The sequence below is a fragment of the Nyctereutes procyonoides genome, unplaced genomic scaffold (assembly GCF_905146905.1).
Source record: "Nyctereutes procyonoides isolate TBG_1078 unplaced genomic scaffold, NYPRO_anot_genome, whole genome shotgun sequence".
NCBI classification, from domain to species: Eukaryota; Metazoa; Chordata; class Mammalia; order Carnivora; family Canidae; genus Nyctereutes; species Nyctereutes procyonoides.
In genome coordinates this window covers 16,543,004-16,565,525 of record NW_026575041.1, presented here as the reverse complement: position 1 = coordinate 16,565,525, position 22,522 = coordinate 16,543,004, and the positions used below count along the sequence as shown (strand labels likewise).

The 22,522-nt window shown below is 36.2% G+C and overlaps 1 protein-coding gene across 5 annotated transcripts in view; it reads left to right on the top strand.

Moving 5' to 3' along the window:
- The window catches only part of NOX4 (NADPH oxidase 4), a 167,301-nt gene that overhangs the window by 103,541 nt on the left and 41,238 nt on the right, over positions 1-22,522 (top strand). For all 5 annotated transcript variants that reach the window (XM_055320778.1, XM_055320777.1, XM_055320776.1 and 2 more), the window contains one exon: positions 9,500-9,581. In XM_055320778.1, the coding sequence (XP_055176753.1) occupies positions 9,500-9,581 (82 nt within the window). The remainder of the gene's footprint in view (positions 1-9,499; positions 9,582-22,522) is intronic.

Below are 22,522 nucleotides of genomic sequence, written 5' to 3'. Positions count from 1 at the left end.
TGATATAAGTTCCTTCTGTCAAAATATTAGTCTTACTCCCAATCTTAAATTTTGTGTCATTAGAGATTTTTGATATATAGCAGACAACAAAAATTGTAGCAAAATTATTTACTTCATCTAGCACCTTGGATCAGAAGGACTTCTGTGGTTTCTTTGTTCATTTTTAAAATAAAACCTTCCTGATTCTTTTTCTTTTTATTACCAACAGATCCAGGCAATGTTAGTTGTTTTTCTGGACTTTCAAAGCATACACTTATTTATTAGCACTTAGCACTTATTTATTTATAGTGTACATATCTTTTTATATAACATCTGTGTTTATTACTAGACCTTCAGTTTATTGAGGACCTAAATTGATGCCTGGTCAATAGATGTTTGCTGAAAAAAGTAATTTTTAGATGTGCGTATTTTGTTTATATATTTACCTAGTACTTCTTAAATGTTTTGTGGAAAATTAATTTGTACCTTCTCTTTTAAGCAGTATGTGTATGTGTATGTATGTGTGTGTATTTGTCCGTGTGCGTGTTGTATATCTTCATTGGTGTTGTGATTTCCTTAGGAGGTGGAGTGGACAGTGTTATAAAAATTATAACATAGGAAATGTGAATGACAAATATCCTTGAAGACATGTTCATGTGTGGTATTGAGTGATAGTATACACATCTATCTTTTCAAAAATTATTACTTAGATAAGCACTATTGAAAATACAGGCTATAAAAAAAAGAAAATACAGGCTATAGATAAAATAAAAGTTAACTTCTTTTTTTCTTTCATCTCATATTCATAAGTGTATTCATTATTGATATACATGCTTATGGAGTTCTTAGATATATTGTAGATGAAGTTATCTACAGCATTCCAATCTGAATGCTGGAGAAGATTTATTATATATATATTTAAGATTTTATTTATTCATAAATAAATGCTGGAGAAGATTTATTATATATATATTTAAAGATTTTATTTACTCATGAGAGATACAGAGAGAGAGAGAGAGGCAGAGACACACGCAGAGGGAGAAGCAGACTCCATGCAGGGAGCCTGATGTGGGACTCGATCCCAGGTCTCCAGGATCAGGTCCTGGACTGAAGGTAGCACTAAACTGCTGAGCCATCCAAACTGCCCAGATTTATTATATATTATAGATTATCAGCTTCTTAACTAAATTTCCATAAAGGATTTTTTCAATGTGGCTTTGAGAAATTCACTGGTGATAGGCATTCCAGAACCCTTTAAAAAGCTCTGTGGTGACTGTTTGTAGGCCAAGAATGACAAAGTGAGAGAGGCTCTTGTTAGAGTGGGCTTCTTGAATTCAGGGGATATGATGAGGTCCCTGAGAGGCAAGGGCTGAGAGACCATGCATAACTGATAAAGTCAGGATGGCTGGAACAGTTTCCCATTAGATTGACCTATAGAGATCTTCAGTGTTGACTAACTGACCATGACATCCTTGGGATTTCAAATAGATGGACAACCAACTAAAGTCTTATTTGATTTACACTAAGGAGAAGAAAACTCTAGGATGGGCAAACAGAGGCATAATCTGAATCATCTCAATACAGAGTGCAGCCCTTCTTCCAATTCCCAGACTTGTGTCAGCTAATAGATTCTGAACTGTCTTTAATAAATGGATAGTCAGGTCCCTTTGAGAAAAAGGCCCTTCTACATGTCAAAATTAAATTGTACAATGATCCTCTTATGATTTGGCAGGGTGATTGCATGGGTGAAAGGGAAATATTCAACTTTTGGGGAACTAAACTGACTCAAATGTGACATTATATACTGAGGTACCAAAATATTACTGTAGTAGGCCAGTAACAGTCAGGGCTTATGGGAAGTTAATGGAGTTTCAGCTTATGTGTGTATTACCATAGGTCCACTGGGTACCTGAATCCACCCCAATTCCAGAATGCATGATTGGAATAAATTCTGAGCCACTGTCAGAATCCTTTATCTATATAATCTCCTTTTTCTCCTGCTTTCATGAGCTTTTTCTAGTTTACTCTTGATGCTTTGTATTTTTAGGTAGAAGGGAATATTTCCCATGTTTTATTGTTAGTCAGAAGTTTATTTCATCATCTGTGCCTTTGTTTCCTTATTGAAGGCCAACAGTTAGACCTTGTTCTTCTGTGTTTGTATAAAAATTATTAAAGGTGTGTCTTTGAAAACCTCACTAACCAGAATATGGTCTTTACCAGCTTATTTTCTTCCCTGCCATTCCCTTTCTAAAAGAGAAGACTGTCTTTTAGAACTATTACTGTATTTTTGTGATAGAGTCAAGGACACGGTGGGTGGAAATGGCTAAAAGAGAGGTGAGAGGGACCCCTGGGTGGCGCAGCGGTTTGGCGCCTGCCTTTGGCCCAGGGCGCGCGGTCCTGGAGACCCGGGATCGAATCCCACATCGGGCTTCCGGTGCACGGAGCCTGCTTCTCCCTCTGCCTGTGTCTCTGCCTCTCTCTCTCTCTGTGACTATCATAAATAAATAAAAATTAAAAAAAAAAGAGGTGAGAAAGAAGAATTTTCTTTGGAATGACTGATTTTCATTTAAAAATGAGAAAGAACAGGAAATTGAATACAGAGAGGAAAAAAAGGAAAAAAAAAGAGAAATGAAATACTTGCCTATCTTTCCTAACTTCAGCTAGAGATCCTTGGGATATAAAAGCTGCCTTGCAGTAGAGAACGTTGAGGTATACATCAATGGAAGGAGTGTAAGAGAGAGTGTAAGATGTTTGTGGACAGTTAGAACATGCTCTCTAATTTGTTTTTGAGCAGTAATATAAAATTAAAATTGCCTTATTATTATCTTTGGATGACTAGCCAATCTGTAACTTGGCATTGTGCATAGAAACAGGGCCACCCAGATGGATCCCAGTGACTGTCAAGCTCATTCTTTTTTTCATAACCTTGATCACCTCCTGGATCTTCTACCTATTTATGTCTTAAATTATCATTGTTGTGCATAGTTTTCCTAAAATAATGAGTAACTTGTGAACTAGATGCTGATTCATCATCAATAGATTTGAGCATTTTCATGTGTTCAGAGAAATCATTATAGCCTTCAGGCCATATGACAAATATTGACAAATATTTTGTTCAAGGTACATGTTCAACTTTTTTTTGAAAAAGTAAAATAAATTTGCATTTACTTTTTATTAATCTTTAGATTATCTAGTTTCTTACTGTTGAAATGATTTATTGTGCTTCATGAAAAGGACAAAATCAGAGTGGCTGCTCTATACACTTGAGGTTGGAGTGTTTAACTCTAGTTCCTATATAATTTTCATATCAACCTAAATTATAATTTTCTAATTTCTTGCTGACAATATCACCCAAAGGCTTGATGGCTGTGTGCATCTCGTGGACGATAGCACAGGGCCCAGTGCCACTGGCTAGTATACCAGGTCGCCGGCAGGGTACTTCTTTCTTTCACCACCAGCCTAGATTGAATGGTGTTACTTGGCCCAAGGTGTGTGTCTCTGGGAGTACTTCATTTTTACAATGGGCATTTGTCCTTAAAATGAAGGTGCTAGTTATGTTATTCCTGGAAGGGGCTGGAGAAGAAATTTCTTTATTCTGACTTAACTACACATACAGGCATCTCACCCTGTAGTAGCAGAACATGGCAGAAGCTCTGAGTACAAAGTGGAGGTCTAGCAAGCCCATCTGTTGCAGGTTGAGTTCGCCAGAAACTGAGTCTGAGAAGCAATTTATGAATTTGTAATGCTTATTAGGTATTAACACCCCTGAAGGGAGAAGAAGGAATGTGGGATTGGGTTGAGGAAGAAGTTGAACCACTGTGCAGACTCAACAAAGCCTTGGCAAAACTGATGGGAAGCTCTGGAGCAAATATTGCCTATCAGTGTTGCCTCTGTAAAGCTAAAATATCCCTGCCTTGTCTAGCCACTGGCTTTGAGCTGTTCTGGGAAAGTCATTTATTTCCCTTGCGTCTGAGGTAGAACCTGATGTAACAGCTGGAGGCTACATGCTGATTGTACTCTCCACAACTGGATGACAAGTGACAAGTACCTTACTGGAGACTCCCTACATCAACTACAGTACCCTTGGCATGTTTTATTAGTAACATTTAATTTAAAAAGTAAGATTCTGAGATAAATACTGAATTGAGCAGAATGCTGACAAGCGTGAACTAGAACTGTCCCAGGCAAACCAAGATGTATGGCCACCTTCCATATCAGTGGCTTTGGTGAGATTCTTTTCTTGTCCTTAAGCATATGCACTTTAAACAATTCAAAGGTGAAAGATGGCTTAAAGATCACTGAACTCATCTCACTCTCACTCGTTTGTCAGTTGACAAAAGGAATTAAGAACAGAGGCAGGAGTAGATGGGGGACCTTAGACTTTCTGACAACCAATTCAGTATCTTTCTTATTAAAACTTGTTGCTTCTAAGTACTGCAAACTATATAGTAAAGCAAGATTCATCCTCTGGTATACCCCATATCATGCATGCTTATTTATAATGTTGCCTGTATTATGAGATAATCTTCAGTTTTTCTTGTAAAATAATAGAAATATTATAGTGAAATCATTTACAGATTTTGTATGAAAACTAAGAGCAAAGTTTAAGTCTTTAATGAGTCTCCTTAATATCCCTTAAGGGCTTTGTTTTAATGCTTTTGAAGAAAAATTAAAACTGACAAATCAAGTGTAATATGGGCATTAAAAGAAAGAGGAGAAAATTTGTATCTATTAATAAAAATCTCAGTAACTTCTTACCAGGTTTTTTAGAGCAACATTATCACTCTTTAGAGATGTTTTATTTGGTTTTCTTTCCTTGCCCATGATAATATAATACTTAAAGTGGTTAAAATATTCATTTCCATAGTGGACTATGGAGAAGCAAAGGTAAGGACAGGGGATTACCTAGAAAGAAAGAGTAACTTGGAATTGGCAAAACCTTGACAGAGTTCTTCCAGCAAACAGCAGTTGTTTCTTGGGTTCTTACTGAAGACACCCATTAGGTGGCTATGATCACATCTTTAGATGCAAAGGACTTTTGGATTATAGAAGGATGGCATCATCATTTTGTTTTCTTGACTGCCTTTAATTAATTTCTTTCTTCCTTTTTTTATACTGGTAGGGAGAAGATCTTATTTTCTTTTCATCTCAGAAATGTATTTGCATACTGGCCTTTTGTTATGCAAATTATTGCATTTGTTATATTCTGCATTTGTCTTTTTGTTTTTAAATATATTTTTAAAAGATTTTATTTATTTAAGAGAGAGTAAGAGCGCACAAGTAGAGGGAGCAACAGAGGGAGAGGCAGAAGTAGACTCTTCATTGAGTGGGGAGCTCCATGCAGGGTTTGATCCCAGGGTCCTGGGATCAAGACCTGGGCCAAAGGCAGCCACTTAATCAACTGAGTCACCCAGAGGACCCTCCATTCTGCATTTGGGGGAGGATTACAAAATGGCCATTTTTCACAAAGAGGAAGGTAAAGAATTGAGTCACAATAAATGTACCAAAAAGTTTGAATTCAAATTGGAAAGGTTATTTTACTTTTCCCATCTTTGATTTTAAATAATTAAATGTATTGTCTCAAAATTGATTGTCCAGAGAGCCCAAATTAGTGTAATCATGTGTAGTATGCCATCCAGTCTGATAGCCTCACAGTCTTTTGGTTGATTGAATGAGAGAAGGGAAGAGTGGGTGAAAGTCTACAAAAGCTTATTTTAATTAAGATCTATCCCCGACTGGTAGACAATCATGTTCAGACATTATCTCATCATTAGTCAACTCATCAAAATATCACTTTTCAGAAAATCCTCCAGTTCTTTTCAGTGGCTTTAATGAAATTATTCTAAGAGCCCAGGGAAAGGATTGTGATCTAGCATTCAGATAACTGCCATTTTCTTAAGAAAGAGACTTTGGGTCTCCTGAGAAAGCAGATCATCTGGTGTGACATTTGCTGCAAGAGAAGAAATATTATTTTAAAAATCCTACTACTTAAGAAAGGAAACACCAGTTTATTTTGGTCTTTTTCCCAACATAAGATAAACAATAGGATGTTTATTAATTCGTTGATAGGCAGAAATCTGGGAGACTTAAAAGGATCGATGTAAGAATTATAAACAACTTTTCATTTACTTGGGTTTTTCTAAGGATAATTTTTATCATTTATTTTTATTCTCATAAAGTAAACAATCATCCTACCTTTATGGGATAGAGTTAATTGTGCATATTTAGAAATTTTCTTGACATTCATGATAGCTACTGAAGGATCTTAATGTTTGTTTAGTGTTGCTTGCATTTATGATATTCAGATTAAAAGATGCATCAAGTATAAGAATATTCATTATAGATTTCATAGTTGGGTAGCTTTACAAATAATATCTTATATGCTACTTTTGCTCTGTGTGTGTGTGTGTGTGTGTTAAAGCCTATCAATATAATGTTATCTCCAGAGATTATCTTTCAGATTTACAATCACATTTTTTATGATTATATAAACAGGGAAGAACCTCCATTTATGGTTGTTTGCATTAAGAATTCTGATTTTTCTTTGCATTTTAAATCAGTTTGAGAATTACTCCAATAAAACTTTAACTTGTATTTTTAGCACCCAGCAATATATTATATTCAATATAGTTGTTTGATTGAACAGTTCTTTCTTTACTTGATATATAAAGTTCATGTTTGCTGTTGGGTTTTGGCTCTATTTTTCAAGATTTGTTGGAAAGTCATAAGTGGAGGGGGGAAAAGGAAAAGGAGAAACACTATAAATCACTCCATTAATGAAATGCTACCTAAATTGAGAAATGGACTGAAAGACAAGGGTCATATTGGAAGAATTTACAAGTCATTTCATTGAAATAAGCATTCATTCTGCTCATTAAAAATAGCATAGTATATCAGTCAGTATAATTTAATTTTTAAAAATAGGAATTCAATGAGTAAGTGTACTTGAAGGAGAAAAATAAATTATACTTTCTTAGATCTGTGGGCTTAGAGTACAACCAGCTCTCTTAGGATTTTCTTAGCTACTTCCTGTGTGTACTATAAGAATGTCCGAGTGGTGATAACAAGCAGCAGAGTCAGCTAAATATCTGATTCAGTACATTTTAATAAATATAAGGATAAATCCCCATCCTGCTTCTCAGCATACTTTGTAACAACTGTGTTCACAAATGTTTAACATCTGGCTGTTCAGTAACTGGGAGGTGGCAATTGTCATCAACTGCCGACAAGTATTTTGTCAAAATTATCCATCTTCAGTTCTTGATGAATCGATTTACTGCAGCTTGGAGTTTTGGCTTTGCTCCCTTTCTCTCAGCCTGACCATGTGACCCTGTCAAGGCTGGAGCTTCAGTACCCTTGCTTTTCATGGTTGATAGATGACCAGTTGGGCTTTTCTGGAAGGTATTATGATTAACCTTTACAATTTTCTTTATGCAGTAAAAATGGAAATATCATTTCAACTAATATTTATCTAGCATTTTAATAGGTGTCAGATAATGTTCTATATCCTGGTGGTGCAATACCCATCTACTAGAAGGACAAGAATAGGTGGATACACAATCATATGTAACAATAAAAATGTAGTACCTAGTTCTGGAAATGTGGGATCAGCATCAGAGTGATAGACCACTCTGTTATGCGGTACAACTATTTCTAAAGTAGAACTGAGAATTCTTCCTTCCTCCACATTCTTATTCTCTTTTTTTTTTAACATTTTTTAAATTTTTTATTTATTTATGATAGTCACACAGATATAGAGAGAGAGGCAGAGACATAGGCAGAGGGAGAAGCAGGCTCCATGCACTGGGAGCCCGACGTGGGATTCGATCCCGGGTCTCCAGGATCGCGCCCTGGGCCAAAGGCAGGCGCCAAACCGCTGCGCCACCCAGGGATCCCCACATTCTTATTCTCCCTTAGCCCCACATTTCCTTTCTCTCTACCCTCTCTCCTTCCCTACCTTCTTCTCTCCCTTCTTCTCTTCCTCTTCCTTTCCCTCCTTCTTTCGTTATAAATTTCATAAGCATGGAATTTTTATTAGTCAAAGCTTTGGTTTGTGGGCTAATGTCATCATTGAATGATCTCTGGTCCACATTCATTTACTCCTTTATGATACTATAGATATATTTTATATACATATCTATGTTTCATATAGATATGAAATAACAATTATGACCTACCTGTTGCTTTTCTCCTATTTCATCTTCTTACCTCTTCTAAAAGATAACCATGGGTGGGGGTGAATGGGTGACGGGCACTGAGGGGTACACTTGACGGGATGAGCACTGGGTGTTATTCTGTATGTTGGTAAATTGAACACCAATAAAAATTAATTTATAAAAAAAATAAAAAATTAAAAAAAAAAAAGATAACCATTATCCTGGATTGTGTATAGTAATTCTTTTTTTCATTGGTTACCTTTGTTTTGTTATGTAACATTTCTAAACAATACATTACTTAGTTGTTTTTAAACTAACAAATGCCATTTTTCTGTATGTAATCTACTAGTATTTTTTTCCACTCACCATTTTACTATATTTTTATTTGTAAGTGAATTTAGTTTCTTTTTTTTTAAATTCAGTTTCACTTCAATTAATATTCCTTTGTGTGTATGTGTTGCAAATTGTCCATTCTCCTGTTGATGGGCAATTGTGATATCTCTTTATGTTGTAACGGACAGTGCTGTTATGAATATTCTTTTACTGGCTGCCTAAGACATTATGTGAAAGTTTCTGCAGAGTGTATACCTGGGAATGGAAATATTGGCTCGTAGGTATACAGAGATTAAACTTAGAACATAATCGCAAATTGTTTTCTAAAACTATTGTACCAACTTGTATTGCCTATATGAGAGCTTACATTGATCCACATCCTCTTTAATACTTGATCCTATGGGATTCATTTCTGTCAATCAAATGCCACGTAATATGAATGCTAATGGTATATGGCTTGGATTTGCACTTCTCAAGATACTAATGAGATTGTGCATCTTTTCGGTATATTTATTGGTCATAAGTATTTCCTCTAATCTTTCAATTATAAGATTTTACTAGTCTATACTAATGAATACTTTTTAAAAACATTTTATTTATTTATTCGTGAGAGACACAGAGGGAGAGAGAGAGAGAGAGAGAGAGAGAGAGAGAGAGAGAGAGGTAGAGACATAGGCAGAGGGAGAAGCAGGCTTCCTGCGGGGAGCCTAATGTGGGATCACGCATCAGGACCCAAGGATCATGCACGGAGCCAAAGGCAGACGCTCCATAGCTGAGCCACCCAGGCATCCCTAATGATACTTTTTATTTTTGCATTGGCAGTTGTTGCAATATCTTAATCTTAAAAAGATATAGTCATTAAAATGAAATAGACATATTTTAGTACTATACAAAATGATGGGCACATTTCTAATAACAGATGTACAATCAAAATAGTTGGAAAATTAAAACAATAGGTAATAATTGCATTTTGAAATTATTTTCATGACCTTTATTTTTTCATAACCTGATGTTTATTTTTCTTTTGACAGAAAGGTTTCGAGATTTACTACTTCCTCCACCTAATCAAGACTCTGAGATTCTGCCTGTTATTCAATCAAGAAAGTATCCCAAGTAAGAACTAGGAATTCTCTGAGTATTGAGAAGGGGATGGGTGTAGTAATGGGAGAGATTTGGGAAGGCAATACCAAAATATTTTCTTTGTAAGGTTTTGTGAAAAAGCTAGAATACCCTGACTTAATTAAGTAGGGCATCTCCTGCACCATAATGTCTCCAGCTCCTCACAGCTGGGTCAGAGCAAAAAGACTTGCCTGCAGGACAGCCCAGCCATGACTAGGAGTATTTGCAGAGTGCAGACTGTAAGTTAATTGCATTGGTGTCGGATTATGCTTCTTTTTGCTTGATTCTGTACAACAGAGACAGGTATGTTGTGGGTGATCCCTCACCTGGTTTTCTGTTTTTTTTAGACTTTGAATGCAAGGATTCATTCATATTGTAATAAATGGTTTTCAAATAACCATATGTTAGATATGATTTTAGTAATTTCTATATATTCCTCTTTACTATCTTTATAATTATGGGAAGTGAAATCTCTTGACCATTTCTTATACGGGTAGACCTTTTCTTCTCTTAGATGCCACAAGTATATTTATGGATTGAAGAAATATACCTTCATCTTCCCAGAAAATAAGGAAGTAGTAGATTTTTATTAGGCATCCTTTTCCCTAAAAGCTGATGGATACTGAGAAGCTTGGATCACTCACTACTTGAAGCAGTTTACTTCATGAATGTCTGACTCTATTTACTATCTAGTATACAACAAGCTGAAGAAGGAATCAATTGGTATGTGATATAGAAAAGGAAGGTCACCAACTTAAAGAACTAGAGCTTGGTTTATACATAATTTCATCAAAACCAATCACTGTGTTAAATGACTCATTCTTTGGCTTGGCAGTTTGTTCAAGTATCCACTGAACTTCACTTTCTAGAATAATTTTTTCCCTAATACTTAGCCTTGATGATATTTACTTAACTCTGATAAAGAAAATAAGTGCAGAATCTGAATTATCTGCTCATTGTATTGATATTAATCCAGATTTAATCTCTAGAAACAATCTTCTAGTCCCTTCATGGGGACCCTCCTGAGGGACATACAAAGCCTGGACAGCATTCCATGCATATATTACTTTTTATGGCAGGGAGCATGGAGGAGCCTGAAGAGATTGACACACATCTCTCAGTATTTTTGCCCCCAGCTGCTGTTTGCAGAGGCCAGTGATGCCTGCTCTTCTGCCTCTTAGGCTTACTCTCCCCCTGATAACTTTGCTTGAAGAGGGGAATCACAGCTTCTCAGATTACCCATTGGTAATATTTTTCCAACCATTTCTCTAGGTTTCCTTAGCTATGTGTTCTTACATGTATCCTTCTTGTTCATAGGCTACTTTTTTGATAGGGATGTGATTCATTCTGATACTTAACAGAGATACCGATACCATGTGACTGTCCTTTGTCAGTGTTTAATCCTTAGGGTAATTTTTTTGTTTGTTTTGTTTTTTGGGGGCCATCTGTGGCCTAATAGAATAAAAGTCATCCATTGATGCCACATACACCATGTTGTGGTAAGAGTACAGACTATGAAACAGACTGCCTTACCAGCTGTACTTTGTGACTTGGGTCACCTAATCCTCTTTGCTTCAGTTTCTACCTATAAAGAAAAGGACAGATAATAAGAACTACCACTCAGGGGTGTTATGAAGATTAAGTAAATTAATAAACACAAAAATATTTAGAACGGCGCTTGACACATAACAATACTTCATTCTAGCTGCAAGTGTTATTATTCATTTAAAATTGCAAATAGCATTAACTAGACTTGCATGTTTTCAAACACCTTTAGGAAATGGCTTGTTCATTGTTCTTAGAAGGTAACTCCTATCAGGATACTTTTGTCAACCTGCCCTTAATAATATTTGGGGAAGAACTATTTATTTAATATCTCTAAATTATTGCTAGATGCTGATGTGAAGCACTACTTTGGTGACCACTTAACATCATTATGAATTGCAACTTACCAAACTACCAAATGGAAGCATGCTAATGAAAGGTTTCTGGATCTGAATATATTTATATAAAAATTCTGTATGAAATATAATTGGTTTATTTAAGTTATAGAATATTAAGCATTTGCATCCTCCCACTGCCCATATAATGTCTAGTTTGGGAGTAGAATTTTAGGAGGTGCTGATAGAACAGAGAAAGAATAATACAATTCTATTTGCATTGCCTAAAGGGTGTTAAATTGATCCAGGGAAGAGCATGAGGATAGGAGCAACAACTCTGGGCATGTAAGTAATGCCCATGTAGAGAATACTATGATAGAAGAGACAGTTGTATAAAGAGTCAGTCAATAATTATAAGTGGGCAGGTATTTGTGTCTGTCTAGACCTGATTTAAGCTATTTTTGGGTTATTCATTGTTTTAAATATTCTCATTTAGTCTCTCATGAGAGACTCTTAAATATACTATCTTGTATTCATTGCTGAGGATAACTTTAGGTCAAGGAATTTGTCATTTCATGACATGCAAAAATTTCTGGAAAGCTGAAAATTTAATCAGATCATTAGTATTTGTTGCTCTCATTCACAGTGTAATAACCTATTTATATTGAGATTTTTCCCTCATTTTTATGCTTGTTTTACTGACTTGCTGAATATAGATTCTGTTAGTGAGAAATGTTTTAAGAATTAAAATATGGTTTAAGAAGAACTTATTTGCCCTGTATTATACAGTGATGTTTATATAAGCATAGTATATATGCTCTTCTTAAAGTGAGACTCACTCTACTCTGGTTAATATAAGCTGGTAAATGAATGGTGGTTATTGGATTGAGGGGGAGGATCTCTAGTCAGCATATTGTCCCTATAATCTCAGGCATCTGGTTATCAAGAGACATTTAATGGATAATGAAACAGGGAAAAGAGTGTATGTTATTTAGGGGAAAAATATTCATGAAGAAGAGAACTGACCAGTTCTTTAAATGTGTGTGTGTTTTAATGGAGCGCCATTAAAAAAAAAAGTGTTCCCTGCTGGGAAACATTGTTCTAAAATATAATAATGTTCATTAATCATATTCTCACATTTGTGATCTTGCATTTGACCTATTGCCAAAGCCAGGCACATCCATTCTCATCAAGATGTATTTGAAGATTGCATCATGAAAATTTTTGGAGCATGAATAGGTGTGATCATTGTCAGAAAGAGGTGATTGAAAAGAAGAAAATGAATGTATACTTAATGCAAAATAAATGTTGTTGATTCATAGGTTAGAGGAAATAAGTAGAGATAATGAAACTTAAGTTTTTTGCTCATTTATTAGCTGATGTTGCCGTTAATAACTTCGAAGCATTTAGGTTTATAATGTATTTAAACCAGAGGGTAGCTATAAATATTCTTATCCTTGTGAGTACAGCTTGGAGATGAAAAGTGGTTGAAGACATTTGGCAAAATTTTGTTCGCAAATGACTTGCCACCATTTTAGCAGTTAGGCCAGCAAAACATGATCTGGTGGCTCTGGAAGTTTAATCATAATATATCTAAAAATATTGTGAAAATGTAGGAATAAAATGTTGAATATCTTTATTTGGTTTTCATGAAGATCAAGTTCCATGGAATGCTTAATCTTAGAATTCTTTAGGGAAAAGAATATTATTTATGATAAAATTCATAATTATTCCTCTTTGACATGGTTTACCACCAAAGGATAATCTTAGTTATTTCGACAATAGAAGCAATGCCTCAACCCATTCTCAGTTCCAATGGACTGCTTAAAAATGGCTTCAAACATTGATATCAGGTGATATACCTAAACTGCAAAGCCTCAGAAGACTTTTCCAGATTTCATCTACTCTCCAACTAGTCTTCCTTTCTCTTTCTAAAGAAAAATTTGGATTCCTCTTCTTCCAGAGGCCTCTCTCTCTTTCTCTTTCTTTCTCTCTCTCTAATTTTTGTTCAGTCCGTATGTGTGTAATATATTTGTCACTGGAACTAAGTTATTCCTATTCATAATAAAAACACTTAGCACTTAACACTTTCTACATTCCACAATTGTGTTATATATATATATATATATATATATATATATATATATATATGTATTATTTCATTTAGTATTTGTCATTTCCCTATGAGTTAGGTAGTATAATTTCCCCAGTTGTACAGATTTTACATATTACAGTATTTAAAAGGGTTAAGTGACTTATCCAAAGTCATATGGAAGAGCTGGGTCCCAAATATAAGGCCTGCTTGGCCCCCAAATTATACCTAACTGTGTTATCCTGCCTCTCATTCATCCATCTGTCCATTTCTCCATTAATCTATTCTTCAAATACTTATTGAACACTTACTGTGCACTAGAATCAGTCACAGTTACTGAGAATATGAAAATAATTAGCGCATTGCTATGACTTTGAGGAACCTAGAGTCCAGAGGGGGAAAAGCAGAAGCAGACTTTAATGAAGAAATTAATCATAGCACTGTGGTAAGACTTATAGATAAATGCACTGAATTCAGAGGGAAAAGAGAAGAGAAAGTGTCTTCCTGTGTAGGTAATTCATGTAAAGTTTAATTTTCCCTTGGGGTTTAATTTTGACAAGTGCTACTGGAACAGGTGAAGAGGCTTTTTAGCTAGAACAAAGAGCATAGCAGCATATTGAGCCATGGAAGTCGGTTGTTCATTGAGACATCACCTGCAAGTATTCTGGCTGAAAAATCTTTGTATGCCTGTGTGTGTATGCACACATGTACAGGTACATGCATTGTGTACGTGCATATGCTTCTACATGTACACACACTAAAGGGCTGGGGCATAAGGAGAAATGAGGGCAGGGGCCACTCCATGAAGGACCTGGATTTGCCATTCAGAGGAGCTTGGCTTTTGTTGTGAAGACAGTGGAGCATCCTGAAAGAACTTTAAGCATAGGAGCAAAATCATTAGATTCTCATTTTCATAGTTTTATCATGGAGCCAGAGAGCAACATGAGGCACTGCATGGGGCCAGGACACTAGCTAGTTGGCAATTTAATATTCAAGAAGGTGATGAGAAAAGATCGATTCCATGGTAATAATAATAATAAGGAAAAGTAGGTAGAGATTTGAGGGTTTTAGGAGGCATGTGACAGGAATGTCATGACTACTGGGCAGAGGGCAGGAGGATGAAAAGGGAGGGTGGGGAGAAGAAGGAGTTCAAAGAAGGATTTCAAGTTTTTTCATTTGGGTCACATCCCACATTACAGGTCCCATGACTAGGGACAAGTAGCAGGTCTCTCTGAGCATCATCTTTTTTTTTGGGGGGGGGGGTCTACTTCAATATAGGTAATAATAGTGCTACAGGAAAACCTCCCTTTTGCTTTTACTCTCACATGCAATTCTTCTGACACCAGATGTGGGGTGTGGTGTTTCACACACCAACAACTTCTTCAGTACAGCTGGATGTCTTACAATTGAGTTCAGTTCTAACACTAACCAGAGTTAGTGCAGACCCCACAGGTGAAGGGCTCGGTCCCAAAAGACTGTCCACCCCTGTTTCAAATGCCAATCGCCGGTGGTAGGTCATCAATTGACCCACAATTCCTGTCCAAATTGGCTACAAATAAAAAATTCCTACAACTTCCTCCTTGGATTCAGTCATTTGCTCGAACAGCTTATGAAACTCAGAGATACTTTATGGATTTACTATGTAGTAAGGAATATGATAAAAGATATAGATCAACATGAACAGCCAGATGAAGAGATACATAGGACAAGATCTAGAAGGGTCTTGAGCGCAGGAGCTTCTGTCACCATGGAGTTGTGATGCATCACCCATCTGGCCTATAGATGTGTTCACTAACCTGGAAGTTCTCTGAACCCCAGAACATTGGGGTTTTTATGGAATTTTCATCACAAAAGCATGATTGATTATTAATTTCCTTTCCAGCTCCTCTTCCCTCTCCAGAAAATAGAGGATAGAGTTAAATGTCCCAAGCTTTTAGTAATAGCCTAGTCTGTATGTATGTCTGTTTGTTTGTTTGTTTGTTTGTTTCTTTCTTTCTTTCTTTCTTTCTTTCTTTCTTTCTTTCTTTCTAAGATTTATTTATTTTGGAGAGAAAGAGCAAGAAAGCGAACGAGTGCACAGGGGGAGGGGAGAGGGGCTAGAAAATCTCAAGCAGACTCCCCATAGAGCACAATGAAGGACTCCATCCCACTACCCTGAGATCATGACCTGAGCCAAAGTGAAGAGTCAGATGCTTAACCGATTGAGCCACTCAGGCACCCCTGGCTTGGTGTTTCTGGTGAGCAACCCCTATCCATGATCCTTCCAGGAGTTACCTCATTAGAACAAAAAAAGTTCCCATCACCCAGGAAATTTCAAAGATTTTGGATCTGAATTCTGTGTAAGATGCATCTACCACTCAGAAAATTACAAAAGTCTTAGGAGCTGTGTGTCAGGAACCAGGGGCAGAGATCAATATAACTATTTCTTATTATTTTACAAGAAGCTTCCTTCTAATATTGCTTTGATGAATGCACGGTGCCTGGCATAATTTTACGTTGTAAGACTTTGTGATCATTCAGTAAAATGATGTAAAGTGTCTGCCTCTTGGAAATGTGAATTTTTACCACCATCCTCATTCTCAGCTCTCTTCTGCCTTTTCTCAAAGCTAGGCCTTACCCTCAGGGCAGGGGAAAGTTTCTAGCACATGGTCTGCCTTGGTGTCTTTAGTCTAGTCTAGAGCCTACCAGAAGGGACACGTTGTTCTGCCTGACAAAGGTGGCTCCGTACAGTTTCCACAGTCACGGCTACACATCATGTTCTTCCAATATACCTAATATTTTAGTATTGCTTTTTATTAAAGCATTATTTCTCATCTTCTTATCCCTAAGCTTAGATTTTGTTTTGTATAGTAGGTGATATTCCAGTACCTGTCTTGCAAGAGGTCTAATAAGCTGATGTTCTGATTAGAGTATGGAATGCAGTAATGAGGATGCCCAGTTCTTTGGATATTTGCAAAGGTACACAAGCAAGAATTAAGCTGGTCTCTCAGTAGGTTGTAAGTCCCAACCTCTGGGCTGCCATTCACATGTAGAAACCCTGCCATCAGGACTGCAAAAGCAGAGTGGACCACCGAAACCCACAAACAATCCTACAAAAACTGAGGTAGTCCTGAAGTCATAAAGACTGGCTCAGCCACATAATATGTCAAGAAAATGTTAGTGCGAAGCTAGTAGGAAAACAATAAGGATGCTTCAGTGCTGAGTGAGAGAATAGCTTATCCTGAACTCAAGTAAAACCTGGTTCATGGATAGGGCCAAGAGGAACCTGTAGCTGGAAGACCAGGCAGCTGAAATCTCAAAACAAGCTGAGAAAGTGAGCACTTTCTAGGGAGTAAGGTAGGCACGCATGATTCTCTAGCCTTTGAGAGCTAACTGCTTTCTTTGTTCTGCCTACTTTCTCTAATATCACACATTTTCTCAGACAGCAGTTGTTCTATTTTGGAATTGTTATTTGTTTATTGGTTTGGTTTGACTCAGAGATTGTCAGGTGAGAGAAAGTGACCAGAAATTCTTCCTTTGTTATGAATCTTAAAAATCCCTCCTTAACTTCCTTGGACTGGAACTGCCTCCTTTATGCATAGGTGTATCAAGTCATAAATTTTAACAATATGGAATTCCTTATCAAAGGGTTTTTTTCTTTGCAGACACTAAATTAATTAGTGACTTCCATTTGTAAGGTCTCCGCTGAATAATTCAGAATTTTAAGAAACAAATAGCAAAGTGATTTTTAAAGTAGTATTGCTTTTATTTATGCAGGAGATTGCATTAAGTAATAATCACACATTAATTACAGAGATTTCTTAATCCTTTGCTAGTAAAGTTTCTTTCCTTAAGTTGTTCCGAAAGTCCAAACAAGGAGCAACTGGGTGGCTCAGTGGGTTCAGCATCTGCCTTCGGCTCAGTTCATGGTCTTGGGGTTTTGGGTCCTGTGTCAGGCTCCCTACTCTGGGGAATCTTCTTTTCTCTCTCTCTCTGCTCTGCACTCATATGCTGTCTCTCTTTCTCTCTTACTCTTGCTCTCTCTCTCAAACACATAAATAAATCTTCTTAAAAAATTCTTTTAAAAAAGTCTAAACAAGGACATCTGGGTGGCCCAGCAGTTTACCATCTGCCTCTCTCTCTCTGTGTCTCTCATGAATAAATACATAAACCAAAAAAAAAAAAAGTCCAAACAATGTGGACCACCACCTACAACTCCCATGAAGTCTTAACTTAAATGTTAAGGGGTTACCCTGATCAACATATTCAAAATCACCACCTGTACTGGCTCACTCCCCACCCTTCTTTTCTTCTTTACCAGCAACCTAAATACAACATGGGATGTTGTTAGAAACACAAATTCTCAGACCTCAGCCCAGACTTAGAAAATCTGGGAGTGAGGCCCAGCACTCTGTGTTTAACAAACTTTCTAGAAAATTATCTTGCCCACTAACGTTTGAGGACCATTAGAGCAAGATGGAAAGATTTTGAAGACCATCTCAGGCTTTTTAACTCCCTCCACACTTCTTGGTATTTTTACTGATATGATTGTCTCCTGGGAGTGAAATGGTCTAAAACTGAGACACCATCCTTTCCAGAGAAACAGTTCATGACATTCATCCTTGTCTCAGATGAAAGTAGAATTGTTATATGAAGGATGGCCCTGAACTCTTTTAGCCTGAAAAGGAAGGTTTTCCAGGAGTTCTTTGACACAGTGTGCCTTTTTCAGACTTTATTTGCCTCTCTGAATTATACCTAACCAAAATAACTTACAATGACTGTAATGGTTATGTTTTATTCTTCTAGGGTTTTATTGTTTCCAAAGCACTTCCATGTGTGGTATTTTGTCTTTTATATCCATTTCTTCTGTCAGTTTTACTTATTAATTATATAATTTTCCTCTTTTTTATTGGGAACCTCTAATCAACTGATTAGTAAGCATTGAATCTAGAAGACAGAAACTTATAGCAAGAGAGTGATTATTTCATTCTATCTGAAAAATGTTGCAGTTGGGTAAATGTTGCCACAACTGAAATCAGCATTTTGGGGTTCACCTAGGGAAGGAGAAAAGGATGGAAGGGAAGGTAAGGCAGAGTATTGAAACCCATATACTTACAAAATATACTAATATTATATTTAATTCCCAAAGCCTATTCAACTTAATAGGTTGAGATTTTGTTGATGGTATTCCTGGTTTTGTTTTGTTTTTAGAGACTACAGTTGTATATAATTTGGACATTAGTTGCCTGTCTTCCATTTCAACCACTTTTTTTTTCTATTGGTATTTAGTGATTTTTTTTTTCTACAACAGATAGTGCCTGTCTCCTAGTAATACTGAAGGCATGGATCATGGGTGATTTTGTTTGTATTCCTTGTTGATCATACAATTTGGGGGAGTATTCATATTCAGGTAGTAGACATTATTCTCCAGATCTTGAAATCACTAACTAAAAACTCTCAAAGAAGACAATGGTCACAGAATACCAGAGGAAAAGAAAAGGAAAACCCCACTTCACTATTGACATTATGGAGTTCTCTGGAAAGATGCACTAGAGCAGTGCTTTTCAGACTTTAATGGGCATATGAATCACCCAGAAGTCTCAGTAAAAAAAAAACAGATTCTGATTCACTAAGACTGAAGTCAGGCCTCAGACTCTGTTTGTAAAGTTCTCAGGTAAAATTGATGCTATTGGTCTGAGAACCACGCTTTAAATAGAAACAAACCACATCATCTTAGTCACAGCCTAGTGAAGGGCTCTTCATTCTCTTCAAAGTCACATTTTGCCACATGTGTTGCTAGGGAAGAGAGATGTGCTCAGCATGCTAAGCAGGGGAGAAGAAAGTAGAATAGAGTCTCTCTCCTCATAATCATCTGTCTTTGATTACAAAGGAAAATCTGAAAGCACAGCCAGCTGGGTTATAAGTAATTAGTAACAGTATGTCTATAGTAATGTTTTTCTTTAAAGTCTGTTTCATCTGAAATCAATATAACTACAACTATTTTATTTTTGCAGAATATCCCTTCTATATCTTTACTCCTTAACTTTTAAATTCCTTCTATCCTTATATAAGACACAGTATCTTTTGAATCTCTTGAAAAGACCTATTACATTATTTTCTTATTCTGGCCTGCCAGTCTTTTCCATTGAAACCAAAGATTTTGGTCTATTTACACTGAATTACATTCTACAATATTATTTTGCTTATTTGTCCCACTTTTTCTGTTTTTTCCCCTACCCCTTCTCTCTTTTTTTTTTTTTATTGGCTATGAAGACAAGAAGATGCATAATATGGAAGAAGCCATGATCTATTTCTTAATTGAATTGAGCTCTCTAAACTAATGGAAAAGAAGTAGAAAAAACAAAATATAGTGAAAGTTTAGAGAAGCTAAAATTAGCCAGGATTTAAAATAAAAGCCTCCTCTACACCTGGCTTTCAGCAGGTAAATAAACAACAGTTTAAATTAAATACAATTCATAAAATAGCATTCTGTTGGAAAGGCTGATTGTAGTAAGAGTCTAAACTAAAGATCTAAATTCAATTTTAAAGAGTGTTTATTTTAACTGACTATATTTCTCTAAAAGCTTTCAGAGGTAATTTTATTTCAATAAGGGTTACAGCTCTGTTTAACTATATGTTGGAGTGGGGTGTAAAATATGGCTAGATATTATCCTTGAAAATTCAGTAATGGTTTGGTCAGCTTATAGTTCATGTTTCCAGTTAAGAACCATTGTTTGAACAGTTGAACTGTTTGGTAGGTTTTCTTTGATATTATTTGAACTGTTTTTTGCAAATGAATAAAAGTTTCAAGTTGCATATTGCTGGATCAAGCTGACATTAGCCAACACATAAAATAAAAAGGCAAAAAAACTTCTCCTTAATTTTCTATAGGAACTAAGTTTAATATAGTGAGGATTCATCTACATGTGTGTGTATGTGTACTTAAGAGTGAAAAATATATATAACATACTAGATAATAATGTTACTATGATACAAAATGGTACAAAAAAAATCTAAAAATGTTCCCTAACACACACACACACACACACACACACACACACAGAGTTGTTAATGCATGTTTGAGATGTTAGAACATGAATAAATGATGTTGCTTTGTGTCATAAACCATAAGAAGTTTCTATCCAAGCTAGTAAGTGAAGGGAGTGTTCAAGTTCATAACTGCTTTTACCAACAAATGTCTATCCCCAAAGGTTTAGAGCTGGTTTCAATGCGCTGTATGCATGGTGGACAAGATATAAGGCCTGGACCCTGAGGGGGGATCAGAGCCCCCTGGAAATGGCCTAAACTCCTCATGTGCACCATCCTCAGTGGATCAAATAAAGATTAAATATCCTCCTATGCAGGAAAAGATAGTAGGGACAATTACCTTATTTTGTCCTTGGCTCTGTGAAGAAATTACAACAAGAATTCTCCCCTGACATCTAGTAACCACTTGGATTGGAACAGTGAAATCATTTTTTTTTTTTTGGAACAGTGAAATCCTAATAAGTATATGGCCCAATAAACCCAGAGACAAAAATTTAGTTTAGAGTGATTCCAGATTCATGGCATCCTCCTGTTGTCTGGAAGAGGAAAGTGAAAATCCTCTCGGGGGATATATTTTAATCCCCAAAGGATTCCTCTCTATAAGACACGAAGGAATATGAACTCAGTTTTAAAAAATGAGGAAATAAAACACCATAAGTACATGTTAGTAGAAATAATATATTCAAAACGTATAAAACAATTTTTTCTTGTATATAAAGGAATAAAACAGAGCATTAGAATAATGATTAAGAGACAAAGGACAATCAAACTTCTCAAGGCACTGTGGTAAGGCACAGCCGTAGAGAGAATCAATGAGTGGTCACATTGAACTGAAATAATTATCCAAAATGTGGTAAAGAAGACAAAGATATGGAAAAAAAGAAAGGTTGAAGAAATACAGTGGATATAGGGAAAGTTCCTGCTTTTCTTTATATTAGCCCTCCATACAGAAAGAAAGAGTATAGTATAGCTGTATCATATTTGAAGAAAAATAGCTCAAATTCAGAGATACCAATAAATTCCAAGCAATATAATAAAAATAAATTCACAATGTGAAACATCATAGTTTACTTACAGAAAACTAAAAGCAAAGACTAACATTTCATTAAAAAGTAGGGAAAGAGGGATCCCTGGGTGGCGCAGCGGTTTGGCGCCTGCCTTTGGCCCAGGGCGCGATCCTGGAGACCCCGGATCGAATCCCACGTCGGGCTCCCGGTGCATGGAGCCTGCTTCTCCCTCTGCCTGTGTCTCTGCCTCTCTCTCTCTCTCTCTCTCTCTCTGACTATCATAAATTTAAAAAAAAAAGTAGGGAAAGAAAGGGGAAGCAGAGAAACAAGGACAGATAAACAGGACAAGGTGAAGTTGTGGTAAGTAACCTCACCATAACTGAACTTGGTTCTTCAGTTCAAAGGAAAAGGCTATCAGCCTGGAATAAGAAAATAAAGCAGAGCAATAGGCAGTTTTCAAGAGATTCACTCAAAACAGAGAGATAAAGAAAGGCTGAAAGTAAAGAAAGTAAGGAACATGGCAGAGAAATTCTAACCAAAGCAAAATTATTTCAGATAAAATAGACTTTAAATATTTCTAGGCATAAAAGGAGTTACTAATCATTCATAAAAAGTTCAATTATTTTTCTGATTGGAAAAATTAAATTACTGTTTTGAGAAGCTTTAGGTTTGTTTTTTAAACAGTAATGGCGTTCTTTCTGGTAGTAGACACAAACCACTTATTATATGTTTGGCCTTGAGCAAATATTTAAACTTTCAGAACCTCACTTTCCTAATCAATGAAGCCAAATAATACCCTCCAGCTCTCATTTAATAATGATAATAATAATTCATCTGAAACACTTAACTCTCTGCCAACTACATAGCTCTATGTCAGGATAGGCAAGGAAAAGACTGGTAGTTTCTTTCCATAAACAAAAAGATGAAGCC